The following is a 13,877-nucleotide window of genomic DNA, read 5'->3' as shown; positions in this document are numbered from 1 at the left end:
TGAGCTACCGTGCCCGGCTGCCACTCTTGAAAGAAAGCAGTAATTTGCCCTTTTTAATGTGCCTCAGCCATACTCAAGTGGTCCACAGCACGGCCGTCACCTGAGAGCCTGTTAGGAAATGCTCTCCTCAGTGTGAGAAGGCCGGACCTCTGAACAGCATTCGCATCTCCCAAGACCCCAGGTGTCTCCCAGGCACATTCAAGCTCAGAATACCTTTCCAACTGCTCCCTGATTAGAACACTGCCTGAGAATTTAGGAATGCAAGCTCTTGGGCACCCCATCAAACCTACTGTGTCAAAGTCTTTGGTCCCAGCCATCAGGCAATTCTGATATAAAGTCTGAGAACCACAGTCTTAGAACTCTGTTTCCAAAACTGCTAAGAATAACCTAGAATGCTTGTTCACATGCTTGACTCGCCCTCTTCCTCCTATACACACCTGAGCCCCTGGGAAATGGCTCAGTAGATGGAAGAAGGGGCCCTCCCCGCACTTGGCCACAGGCATCCAGAAGTTCCCATATGCAGACGTCAAACTCTTGTTCCCAACCATTGTAGTTGTTTATGGTCCTAGATTCAGATGGGTCAGAGGCTCCTCTGAGGAAAACTTAAAATATTCCACCATTAGGTAGGATCCAAATAGACTCTATGCCAGAGATGCTATAAAATTATATTAGAAGTGAGGAGTAGAGGGTAGTGTTGCTAGGGTTAGCAAACAGAAATACAAGATGGCCAACTACTTTTGAATTTGCGGATACGCAAGTTTTTTTTTTTTTTTTTTCGAGACAGTCTTACTGTCGCCCAGGCTGGAGGGCAATGGCGTGATCTCGGCTCACTGCAACCTCTGCCTCCTGGGTTCAAGCAATTCTTGTGCCTTGGCCTCCCGAGTAGCTGGGGCTACAGGCATGTTCCAAGCCCAGCTAATTTTGGTACTTTTAGTAGAGACGGGGTTACGCCATGTTGGTCAGGCTGGTCTCGAACCCCTGACCTCAAGTGATCCGCCTGCTTCGGCCTCCCAAAGTGCTGGGATTACAGGCATGAGCCACCACGCTGGGCCATCAACTCCATTCTTGAGCTCCATCTTTTCCACAGTCAGGCAGGCTTTCAAGTGAACTGAACTTGACAAATGCAGAGCAATTAAATTCTTTATTATAAAAATCTCAAAAATGTCCACCTTTACTGAAGGCCAATCTTCTGAAATGGGGTCAAAGGCAATCCTGCTGTTTCTCTCTGAAAGCTAAACTCCCTTATGATAATAGGAGAACACCCAGAATTTTATTCCCAGCCTTCGTGTGCAAAAGGCAGTTTGCATTCTTAGGAAACACCTAAGTGTCACCTAAACCATAAATATTTCCATCTACTCCATTCAACCCAGTTAAAGAAAACAAAATGATGAGAAAACTAGGAACTCAACAGAAATTTCACATCATTTTCTACTATTGTGAACATTCAAAGGTTGCTTCAAATTAAATACTTTTAATTATCATTCTAGCCAGGATCACACTAAATAGGATCTCATGACAGTTACATACGCAGCCATTTCACCTCAACTGTGGCACAGAGTGCTCTGCCATGAGTCACAAGAAGCACAGTGATCATCACCCACAAGGACAGGTTGCTGGGGTGAGGCGCCCTTTGCTTTCATGTTTAGATTCTTCTCAGCTGCATCTCACTTTCCTAAAGGCCCCAGCCACACAGTTCTTTTAGGGATTAAAGTAGGAGGAAAAAAATAAAGAGAAGCCAACATCCATCCTTAAAGAAAAAAAGTAAATCCATTTGATGGTGAACTTCACCCACGGACAAATTTGGGATCAGTGTTCTCCAGTCTGAACATAGTCTTCTGTGACCTGCGAGAGTGTGGTCAGGTACTGCCAGCTCAGGGCAGCCAAGAGCATGACAAACGACAGGTAGATGGGGGAGTAGTGGCTTCGGGAGATCAGCTGACAGTTGGGAAGATTCTGCGTCCGGATGGTGGAGATGATCTGCCTTGTTTTACTAGAAGATGGGTCTGAGTCGGGGATTCTATGATAAATCTGTTAAAGACACAGGAAAAAATGGTAAGTGCTATGTGCTTTACATTTTCCATGGCTACTTACAATCCTCCACTGGTAGGTAGTTTATGCCTATTTTACCAATGAGGAAAGGGAGGCTCAGAGAACATGAAAGTAACTTACCCAAAGCCACCCCAATGATAAGGTGGGGATGTCAGCCCCAGCCTACTCGTCGCAAAGCCTGTCTTCCCGAGCAAATGGGAAGCACAGGTGTGCATACTGCACCCCGGAGGCCCTCAAGAGCAGCAGCTGAGCCACACTGATCTTCACATCCCCAGCACCTCACAGTGCCCTTCCAGGAGATAAGTAAGGTGAATAAATGAAGAGAAATCTCGGTTGTGACGGTCACTGGTAATGCAATTAGTGGCAAAACTTTTGAGTCCTTTGATGATCACTTCTAATATATAAGCATGACAGCACAGCCGGAAGAAGCTGCAGTCACTGATCCTCAGACATGGCCTTACCTAAAACAGAGCCGCTAAGGCCAAAGGGACCTTCTAGATGCTTCGTTGCTAGCCCAAACCCCACTTTCCATTTACCTGAAGGCATACAGTAGGTTTTTGCAAACTCAATTATTCAGGTCTTAAAAACCTACCAGCCTCAGTCAAGGAGTTACATCTGCTTGTCAAGGACAGGTTATGGCAAACTTTTCATCTACATGCCTGGCATATAGTTGAAGCAAAAGAAATACTTGAGGGGTTTGAGAAAGGGCCTCACTCTGCCCAGGCTGGAGTGCAGTGGTGCCATCTCAGCTCACTGCAACCTCCACCTCCCGAGTTCAAGCGATTCTCATGTCTCAGGCTCCCAAACAGCTGGGATTACAAGTGTGTGCACCACCACGCTTGGCTAAATTTTGTATTTTCAATAGAGATGGGGTTTCACCATATTGGCCACGTTGGTCTCGAACTCCGGACCTCAAGTGATCTGCCTGCCTCAGCCTCCCAAAGTGTTGGGATTACAGGTGTGAGCCACAGTGCCGGGCCTGATGATTAAATGACAGAGGCTCCTGTAAGTGCTTACTGGACTGAAATAAGCTCTTGTGCAATGCTGTGCTACCGGAGCTCCTCTGTGAGTCCATGTGGTACTTCCAGGTCTCAGCAGTTCTACTTACAACAATAGAATATGGAATCAGCTTGATAATCATTTAAAACTCTCATCTATGAATATCTAAACTCCCATTAAAGCAAAAACATCATTTGGAAAAAAACAAAAAAAGGCAGATTCTGATTCGACAGGTTTGGGTGGGGGCTGATGTCTAACGGGCTCCCAGGTGATTCCCAGCGGCTGCTGGCTGGGACCATCCTTGAGCAGCGAGGCACCTGGGGTCCAAAGAGCTTGATGATGCTCTGACTTAACCACAGGAGGGGCACAGGAAGTGTGCAGAGACACGAACAAGATTCTCCCTGCCAAGGAATCACTTTGGCAGAGAGGGGAATGGGGGTTTCTGGCCGTTTGGCTGAGCATTTATTTATATCCCAAAATAGCAGGTTGATCTTCTCCCTAACTGACAGGCGTCCAGGCTGGTTTAAAGCGGCAGCTGCTCCAGGGTGGGGTGAGGGCCCTGCAGAGTGTGGCCACCTGCTTGGGAAGGCCTGGGGCTGCACTCCCAAGTCCTCAACTAAGCACTGGAGATGCATGAGGAGGTCCTCTGGCAAGTCCCTTCCAGGTGCATGCTCGTTACAACACTAAGTCCAGAGATCCTACAGTCAGCATTTCCTCCTTTCTTACTGCAAAGGACAGACTTGGTCAGCGAGGAGAAACAGGATCAGTGTTCATATCTGGACACCAGCAAGAGGCCAGACGACTTGTGGCTTCATACAAAATGTTTTCATTTAAAACTTTACTTGTAAAATGTCCTTACTGCTGAAACTAAAACCATTAACAGGTTCTGTGGCTTAAGACTTAGAAATCTTCATAGATTTTTCTAAATCAAATCAACTTAAGTATTAGTATTAACATTTCTCCCCAAACGCCTTGAGTTTTACTTGGATAACTTTAAACAAAACAACTGATGCCCTAAGCCAGAGGTCAGCAAACCTCTTATTCAAGGGCCAAAAAATATTTTTAGCTTTACAAGTCATCCCCGTTGCAGCTCCTCAACTTGGCCGTTCCATTGCAAAAGCAGCCACAGAAGATACAGAAGCAAATGGGTGTGGCTGTATTCAGATAAACTTTATTCACAAAAACAGGGCTCGGCCAGCTGTGGGTTGTCCACCCTGACCCTCAAACTATGAATTACCACTAGGATTTAATTCCAATAGTTAAGGAAAAATCAAATACATCTGAATTTTAATATAGTAATGGAATTGGCCACAAAGTGTTTAAAAACTGGTTTCTAAAACTAGTGATCAGAATAAAACTGCAAAACCGAAACACTCTGAACTTACTATATAAAATGTTTCTAATTTATATAAAATGAAGAAATGGTGCTTAATATGGCAGGATTCCATTTAGAAAGGGTAGTTGAACCCCTTAGAATTGGGGTTAACATCATGGATTCTGACAGACCTGGGTTCAAATTATCACTGCAGCCATGAGGCTGGGGCTCAAGTTTCCCTGAGATTACTCCTATCCACCTACTCGGTCACTACCCCAGGCACATAGCTCAAAATAAGTCCTGGCTACATGGCAAACTGGAGAGCCTCCTTGGTAGCAATTTTTTTGGTCAGTGGCTGAATACTTTCATCTAGTGACTATAAAATTTTAGGATTTTTAAAAGCAATTTGGTCTTCTGTTAGACTTCTATAGGTGCCTCTGATGTTTTGGACATCAGCATTTCTATGACAGACAGAAGGTAGGGAGGAAATAGAAGGACAATATGCAACATGCAAGAGAAATCAGAAATAGCTATTTTGTATAATTCTATTTAGATGAAAACACTGTTGCAAACCATATTCCTGTAAAGGCATAACAAGGGGACTAGAAGGATGTACAAAACCATGGACCGTGGTAACTTCTGGGGAGGGAGCTCAGGCAAAGGAAAAATGATGAGCTTCCTGTATGTTTTCATAAACTCTATAGTGTTTCAATCTCAACAAGATCACACCTGAGGACCACAGCATCATCCTGGCCCTCTACTCACCAGATGCCAGGAGCACCCGATTCCTGTCCTCTTGTGGGAGGGGAGCAAATCACCTCCATTTACAAACCACTGCTCTAGGGTCTAGAGATTACTAGAGATTACAGAGACTTCTGGTTTCTAAGAAGCAAAATTTTTTTTTGAGACAAAGTCTCACTCTATCACCCAGGCTAGAGTGCAATGCTGAGATAACAGCTCACTGTAGCCTCGACCTCCCAGGCTCAAGTGATCCACCTGCCTCAGCCTCCTGAGGCAGCTGAGACCACAGGCGTGCACCATCATGATCAGCTAATTTTTAAATTATTTGTAGAAATGGGGTCTTGCTATATCACCCAGGCTGGTCTTAAATTCCTGGCCTCAAGTGATCCTCCCACCTTGGTCTCCCAAAGTGCTGAGATTTCAGGAGTGAGATACTGTGCCTGGCCAGAAATAAATTTTCTGAACCTAGTCAGATATTAGAGATTTGACCTGAGAAGGTATGTTTTCTTTTTATAGGATGCTTTTGGTATTTGAAATGAAATTTTCCAAAGAAAATTTAGGAAATAATTGCAACTGGATGGCTTTCGTTGGCCTAAATTCCCTACTGTGATTTTTCAATTGAAGCCTGTGGCATAATGAAAGTACCCGACTGGGAGTCAGAACACATGGACCAGGAGCCAGAGATCCACTCAATCGCGTACTGCATCAGCACAGACAAGCTTCAACCTCACATTCCTCACCATCAGCAAGAAGCTTGGTTGGCCTCCGGCATCATCTTGCAGCTCAAAATCTATGATTGTACTCAAGGGCTCCATCCTACAGTCTTGCTCTATTTATCTCCTCTCGCCAGGGCACTACACAGCAGTGAGCAATCTGCTCGACTCCCGTGCATAGATTTTTTTCCTAACAAAGGATATCAATTCCTGTCTCTTTAGGCCATAGGACAGTGAGTTGTTAGGATCATCTAATATCCAAACATGTTTAAACAGTGACATTACTAAATCATAAAAGTAGCTACAAATTATCCAAGCAGTTAAATAAAAACCCACCTCTTCCATATACTGATATATGATGGCTTTGACAGCTGGCATATTGGTGGCATCCATCATCAGGGTCACCGCTTGCCCTTTCCGAATCTTCACTGCCCCTTTGAACACCTGCTGGTTATTGTAACAGGCAGCCAAAGTGGCAATGGCCATCACCTACAGAGAGCAAGAAGAGAGGGGAAAAAAGAAGAGATGGTGTTGTAAGCTATCATTATCACAAAAACGTAAGAAAACCTTCTGTCGAACGGGCAATTGCTAACTGCTCATGAACTAAGATGTAATTAATCAAGAAAAAATACCCACGAAGAAAGTATGCCAAGATTTTTACCTTCTCCACTCCTGCCTTTCTCAACAACACACAGAATTAAGCAGCGTAAAACAACTCTACAGTTTAGCCACAAAAGTTCCATTTTATTTGGAAAAAGCAAACACAAGTAAATCCAACATTTTCCATGCTAGAGCAATGGATTATTAGATCTGAAATATCTATTTCAAAATAATATATGGAAAGAATTTTCTGTTTTACTTGTTTTTCTATTTTCCTACAACAAACATAATCATTACATATTTAAAACTAATGCCAGGGGGAGAACAACAGAAGGGGATTAATTTCTTGTGCTTAAAGATAAACTATTTCTAGGTAAATTGAAACATAAGACAAGGATATAGATTTTACTTTCAACCACCATTCCAAGTTGGTCATTAGAACAAGATCAAACCAAGTTCCCAAATCAGTTAAATGCCATTACTTTCTTCACTTATTTGCAGTAGTATCTGAAATACTTGGTAAAGGCAACTAAAAAGTGTTAAGTTCCTAGCATACTGAGGGACTAGGTCTACAGGACCAGGTTCTTGTTATCCTGGGTCTAGGAAAAGGACAGCAATAATTAGATGCTTAATGAAGACATTTTAATGATAACAGCCTCACCCATGTTTTACCCAGCACTCCCCATAAATCTAGGCCAAAGACCTTGACTTAACTGAGGATAAGAACCTAACTAGTTTAGAACAGCTGTGGAAAAGAGGAAATCCAGAAAGAAGGTTCTGAAAAGGAGCAGGCTTAACCTCAAGGCTGAGCTGAGTCTGGGAGCTCGAAGCAAAGCGGGGTGCTATGAAACCACCAGCAAAATCAACTGGAGCCATCATCTTTTTAAGGAATCAGATCCTTGAACACAGCATAGCAAAATCCACCCTTACACCAACCCCACTCCCTTTAGCCCCATATCCACCCAGAGGAGTCCCATTCCCTACCTGTGGAATAGCACAGAAGTTAAACACACTCTGGTTTCTGAGTCTTGAAAGGTAGGTGATGACATCTGGGATGTGGTGCAGTGCATTGGTTATAAGTTCATTCAGGCACTGCACGGCCAAGTCAATATTCTCTGGCTTAGCAAAATCCCCTAACTTCTTAACATACCTGCTCCAAACCTAGACAGATAAGATTAAGGAACAGGTCAGCATGTGCATAGGGGAGAATTTATAAACAATATTAAAGGATCTTTGTGCATAAGAACTATGATACAGGCTGGGCGCGGTGGTTCACGCCTGTAATCCCAGCACTTTGGGAGGCTGAGGAGGGTGGATCATGAGGTCAGGAGCTCAAGACCAGCCTGGCCAAGGTGGTGAAACCCTGTCTCTACTAAAAATACAAATATTTGCTGGGTGCGGTGGCAAAAAAAACCTATGATATACAGTAAAGTCTCTCTTAGCTGCAGACTCATCCTCCACCAAGATCAAGTTCATTTTCAGCTCCATGCAATGGCTATTTCTGACTACCAGTAAGGGTCCATTTGCAACCTAGGAGTGAGTTAAGTATCGGAGAACATGTCTTTCTGGACAATTAGGGCAATGCTGCACTACTTGGACGAATTCAGACTAAAGCAGCTCCTTTTAGAGCTGTCGGTCTACTTCTGAAAAAAATAACCCAATATACAAAAATAGTTATAATTGTACTGCAGACTAAACATTAAACATTCTCAAGATGGCCAGGCCTCTAAATAATGACTAATATTCTATTCCTACTCTGGTAAGAATGCTGCAGAAGGCATATCTGGGAAACAAGCTAAGTCTATCCTCTAAGTGTATTACCTCCCTGGATCCTGATAATTAGAAAGTAAAATAAAACCCTCAGTTCTAACAGTGGGATTCAGCTTGATGATTTTTAATGATATTATTTAGAGGATTCTCTGAAGCTAGCAAAAGTTCTGGAAAGATAGCGTTGACGGTTATATAACATCATTAATGTACTTAATGCCACTGAATGATACACTTAAAAATAGTTAAAATGGCAAATTCTCTATTATGTACATTATAAATAAGAAAATGTTAAGTATATATACATACAGTTAAAAAGAGATAACAAGAAGTGTTGGTGAGGATGTGGAGAAACTGGAACTCTCACACTGCCGATGGGAATGTAAAATGGTGGGGCCACCTTGGAAAAGGGTATGGCAGCTCCTCACAAGGTTCGAGCTGTTGTATGAACCAGCCATTCCACTTCTCAGTATAGACCCAAGAAAAAGGAAAACACACATCCACACAAAACCTATTCACCATAGCCAAAAAAAATGGAAAGAACCCAAATATCCTTCAACTGATGAATGGATAAATGTGGTCTGTCCACACAGTGGAATAATACTGGGCAATAAAAAGGAATGAAGCACTGATGCAATGCCCCAGCATGGAAGAGCCCTGAAAACACACTAGCAAAAGAAGCCAATCACCTAGGACCACATTTGGCATGATTTAACTACTATGAAATGTCCAGAATCTTTATTAAGCATTCTGTGCTGGAAGTTCATCTCATTTTATTCACACCACCACACTGTGGTAGAAATAATTCTATTTTACAGATAAAGGAAGTGAATGAGAAGAGCAGGGCTCTGCGCCCGTGTGTGCAGGATGGTGTGGCTCATGCTCATGAATCACATGCCCGTGGCTGATGTTCTGTCTGGGAGACAATGGAACAGTGGTCAGGTGCTGGCCGAGGAGCCGGGAGACTGAGACTCCACTTCCAAGACAGCCACTGCCTCACTGTGCATCCCCAGACAAACCCCTTCCCTTTTTGGAGTCCTGTTGTCAGCAAAAGATGGGTAGACAAGAGTGGTTTCTCAACCCTGGCTTAGGAAACTTAAAAGGCCGTGGCCGAGCTCTGGGTAGTGTTTTTGTTTTTGTTTTTTTTAGAGACAAGGGTCTTGCTCTGTCACCCAGGCTGCTAGAATGCAGTGGTATGATCGTGGTTCACTGCAGCCTTGAACTCCTGGGCTCAGGAAATCCTCCTGCCTCAGTCTTTCAAGGAGCTAGAACTATACGGTCATGCCACTATGCCCAGCTAATTTTTAAATTTTTTTTTTTAATGGAGTCTCGCTCTGTCACTCAGGCTGGAGTGCAGTGATGCGATCTCAGCTCACTGCAACCTCTGCCTCCTGGGTTTGAGCGATTTTCCTGCATCAGCCTCCTAAGTAGCTAGCACTCCAGGCATATGCCACCATGCTTGGCTAATTTTTGTAATTTTAGTAGAGACGGAGTTTTGCCATGTTGGACAGGCTGGTCTCAAGCGCCTGACCTCAAGTGATCCACTCACCTGGGCCTCTCAAAGTGCTGGGATTATAGGCGGGGAGTCACTGCGCCTGGCCAATTTTTACTTTTTTTTTTTTTTTTTATAAAGACAGGGTCTCACTACGTTGTCCAGGCTGTTCTTGATATCCTGGCTTCAGTGATGTTCCCGCCTTGGCCTCCCAGTGTGGAGATTACAGGCGTGAGCCACCACACCCAGCCCCCAGGCTAGTTTAAATGTGAATTTTTCTTAGGAGTAAGACTCAGCATCTTTTCAGATTTTTAATAATCATCTGCATGTGTCTTGCTGTGAACAATCTGTTCTTATCTCCTTGCCCATTTTTCTATGGGGCAGTTGGTCTTTTTCTTAACTTTTAGAAGTTCTTTTCATATTAGGAATATGAACCCTTTATCTGCTCTATGAATTGCAAATATTGTTTCCCCCTTTGTCACTTGTTTTTCTTGAGATGGTTTCATTCTGCCACCTGGGCTGAAGTGCAGTGGTGTGATCATAACTCACTACAACCCTGAGCTCCTGGGCTCAAGGGATCCTTGTGCCTCAGCCTCCTGAATAGCTAGGAATACAGGTACATGCCACCATGCCCAATTAATTTTTTAAATTTAGTTTTTTTCTACTTTCTTTAATTTTTATTTTTGCTCTTTCAGCAGAATCATTTTCAAAAAATTTTGGTAGAGATGGTGTCTTGCTGTGTTGCTCAGGCTGGTCTTGAACTCCTGGCCTCAGCACTGGGATTACAAGTATGAGACGCCTCACTCATCTTTTTGAAAATTTAAAGTACTTGGCTGCAGGAAACAATTTTATGGAAAGCAAAAGGTAAATGCTGGAATAAATTCAGGAAACAGTCATAAAATTTTCTAGTTTCCTTCTGAACAAAATCAGTATCAAAACCTTTCCGTTCCCTGTCCATGTTTTAATTAAGTTAAAGATCGACCCTTGTCTCTTATTACAGACACCTGGAGTGTTTTGTGTACCTGGCATCCCTTTCCCCTTCTTGCAGCAGAATTCTTTCTTTGGGGGAAATCCATTCTGTGTGTACTGTGTAGACATAACCCAGGTGAGGCCAGAGAACTCAGCTGCATAGCAACGGATTCAGGGCTGAGCAGAAGAACCAAGCCCTTCCTCTTTTTTTGAGATGGAGTCTCACTGTCGCCCAGGCTGGAGTGCAGTGGTGCAATCTGAGCTCACTGCAATCTCTGCTTCCTGGCGACTCTCCTGCCTCAGCCTCCCGGGTAGCTGGGATTACAGGTGTACACCACCATGCCTGGCTAATTTTTGTATTTTTTAGTAAAGACGGGGTTTCACTATGTTGGCCAGGCTGGTCTCGAATTGCTGACCTCAGGTGATCCGCCCACCTCGGCCTCCCAAAGTGTTGGGATTACAGGCGTAAGCCAGTGTGCCGGGCTGAACAAAGCCCTTCCTAAGAACTTTTTGGTAAGCTAGTGCACGTGGGTTGTTATCATATCCACCGCCTGGAGAAAGACTGTCTGAAAGAAAGCAAGGACAGCAAGGCTTGAATATACTGATTACAACGTGTAAATCCTGCGATTTAGCCAGTCTACCTGAAGCACACTCATCTCAAACGATCCTATTTTCCACATCCTCTTATGTTGCCTGGGGGAGGTCTGACTTGTGCTTCTGTCACTCCCAACCTCAAGAGTGAAATGATTTTTCAGAGAATGTCTAAAATTTTTTTCCCCCAAAATACCCTGAATCTGTTACCTCTTGAGGCCAAAACTCTCTTCCTTCTTGCTGGTCTTCCAGATAGTCACGAATGATGTTTGTTTTCTGCAGAAACAGGCCCATAGAGTTGGCACGTTCCGTATCTTCACCAACTAAGGGGTCTTCGAACTCTGAAGCCGAGAAGAGGCGGGAAAGGCCGATTCCTACCAGCCCAGCGACATAGTGGCAGTACTGCAAGAGATGATGTTTAAAGTACTTTAATCATGGAATTTTTATTGAAAGGGACACACTAGAGATCATTAGCTCCAAAAAAGCAGGTTCGAAACAGAATGGGAAAGAATGCATTTTGATTTTAAAATACAAATATACATACCAGGATTTTAAAAAAACATCCAAGAAAGATGTGCTCAAAGATTTAACAGCAGTCTCTGGCTGATGGGAATCTGATGTTTTTATTTTTTACCTGTATTTTCTAAATTTCTACAATGCACATGTACTGCTACTATAATAAAAGGCTATTGAAAAAAACTAGTCTAGTAAACATTTTTTATTTTATTATTATTTTTTAAGAGATGGAGTCTCATATGTTGCCCACGTTAGACTCAAACTCCTGGGCTCAAGCAATCTTTATGCCTCAGCTTCCCAAATAGCTGGGATTGTAGGCAAACACCACTGTGTCTAGCCTTACCTTACAATAAACTTTTTTTTTTTTTTTTTTTTTTAGATCAAGTCTCACTTTGTCACCTGGGCTGCAGTGCAGTGGCACAATCTCGACTCACTGCAACCTCTGCCTCCTGGGTTCAAGTGATTCTCCTGCCTCAGCCTCCTGAGTAGCTGGGATTATAGACGCCCACCACCATGTCCAGCAAATTTTTGTATTTTTAGTAGAGACAGGGTTTCACCATGTTGGCCATGCTGGTCTTGAACTCCTGACCTCAACTGATCTGCCCGCCTTGGCCTCCCAAACTGCTGGAATTACAGGCCCAAGACACCATGCCCGGCCTAGCTTTACAATAAACTTTTTGATACATAAAATTGTGAGAGAAGGCAACGATGAATGATGGAATATTCTGGCTAACAGAAACTAAGACAATACTAAGTATAGTTGAATCTTTTTTTGACCAACCTGAAAACATTTCAAGATCTGCAGGCCCTCAGAATCACCATTATGTGAAAGAACAAATAACTATCATATGTTCTTGACACTGTTTTAAGAACTTTGCACATTCAATCCTCACAAACATTTATCAGGTACATAGCACTATGATCTCCATTTCAGATGAGGAAACTGAGGCACAAAGAAGTTAATTAACTTGCCCAACATTGCCCATCTGAGAAAAAAAAAATTAGCCAGGCAGGGTGGCACATGCCAGTGGTCCCAGTTACTCAGGAGGCTGAAGTAGGAGGATCACTTGAACCCAGGAAGGTGGGGCTGCCATGTTTGTGGCAGGGGCTAAGGGTTCAAAACTAGGTAGTCTGACTTAAGTGTCAGGCTTTAACAACTTTGCTAAAACTTCCCCCTTTTTTTTCTTTTTAATCTTTCTTTTAGAGATAGCGTAACTTCCCCTCTCTCAACAGAGATTTCAGTAAATGCAAGTCTTAATTGTCAAATACTTTTTTTCCAAGACACCAATTTGTTAAAAGTTATCCTCCTCTGAAAAGGGTATCCTAAGACAACTTAACACAACATTCACATACAATAATTGTCTATTAGTTAACTTAAGAAGAGAAAAGTAAAGAAGGTAAGCTCTGGAGTGTCATTAGGAAGGGTAAAAGTTCGGCAATGACCAAAGTTCACCCCTGTAATCCCAGAATTTTGGGAGGCTGTGGAGAGGGGATTGCTTGAGCCCAGGAGTTTTAGACCAAGCCTGGCCAACAAAGCAAGACCCTATCTCTGTAAAAAATTTTAAAAGGCTGACTGTGGTGGCTCACACCTGGGAGGCCAAGGCAGGTGGATTGCTTGAGTCCAGGAGCTCAAGACCAGCCTGGGCAACATGATGAAAACCTGTCTCTACCAAAAAATTACAAAAATTAGCCAGGTGTGGTGGTGTGCACCGATAGTCCCAGCTAATCGGGAGGTGGAGGTGAGAGGACTGCTTGAGCGCAGAAGGTCGAGGCTGCAGTCAGCCTTGATCATGCCACTGCACTCCAGCCTGAGCGACAGAGCAAGACCCTGTCTCAAAAACAATACAAATTAAAATAGATTAGCCAGGCACGGTAGCAACATGCCTGTGGTCCCAGTTACTCACGAGGCTGAGGCAAGGAAGATTGCTTGAGCCTGGGAGGTCAAGGCCGCCTTGTTTGGGCCACTGGATTCCAGTTTACGTGACAGAGTGAGACCCTGTCTCAAAAAAAAAAAAGTCGTCTCTGATTGAAAGTAACACAAGGCCAGAGACTAATTGGGGGCACAATGAACAGGCGAAGAGAAAGCACTTGAAATTTGTTCTAGGAGAAAAGTAACATGAAAAAA

At 43.5% G+C, this 13,877-nt stretch overlaps 1 protein-coding gene across 2 annotated transcripts in view; it reads right to left on the bottom strand.

The window, feature by feature from the left end:
• Positions 1-1,122: 1,122 nt before the first annotated feature.
• Positions 1,123-13,877, bottom strand: part of LOC105491187 (farnesyl-diphosphate farnesyltransferase 1) — a 33,871-nt gene continuing 21,116 nt past the window's right edge. For both annotated transcript variants that reach the window (XM_011757361.2, XM_011757360.2), the window contains 4 exons: positions 11,447-11,638; positions 7,402-7,578; positions 6,154-6,306; positions 1,123-2,028 (listed from right to left, as the gene is read on the bottom strand). In XM_011757361.2, coding sequence (XP_011755663.1) covers positions 1,807-2,028; positions 6,154-6,306; positions 7,402-7,578; positions 11,447-11,638 — 744 coding nt within the window. In that variant the 3' untranslated portion in view covers positions 1,123-1,806. The remainder of the gene's footprint in view (positions 2,029-6,153; positions 6,307-7,401; positions 7,579-11,446; positions 11,639-13,877) is intronic.

The sequence above is a fragment of the Macaca nemestrina genome, chromosome 8 (genome assembly GCF_043159975.1).
Source record: "Macaca nemestrina isolate mMacNem1 chromosome 8, mMacNem.hap1, whole genome shotgun sequence".
Classification (NCBI taxonomy): Eukaryota; Metazoa; Chordata; class Mammalia; order Primates; family Cercopithecidae; genus Macaca; species Macaca nemestrina.
The sequence above is the reverse complement of the archived record's forward strand: the minus strand, read 5'-3'. Positions and strand labels throughout refer to the sequence as shown.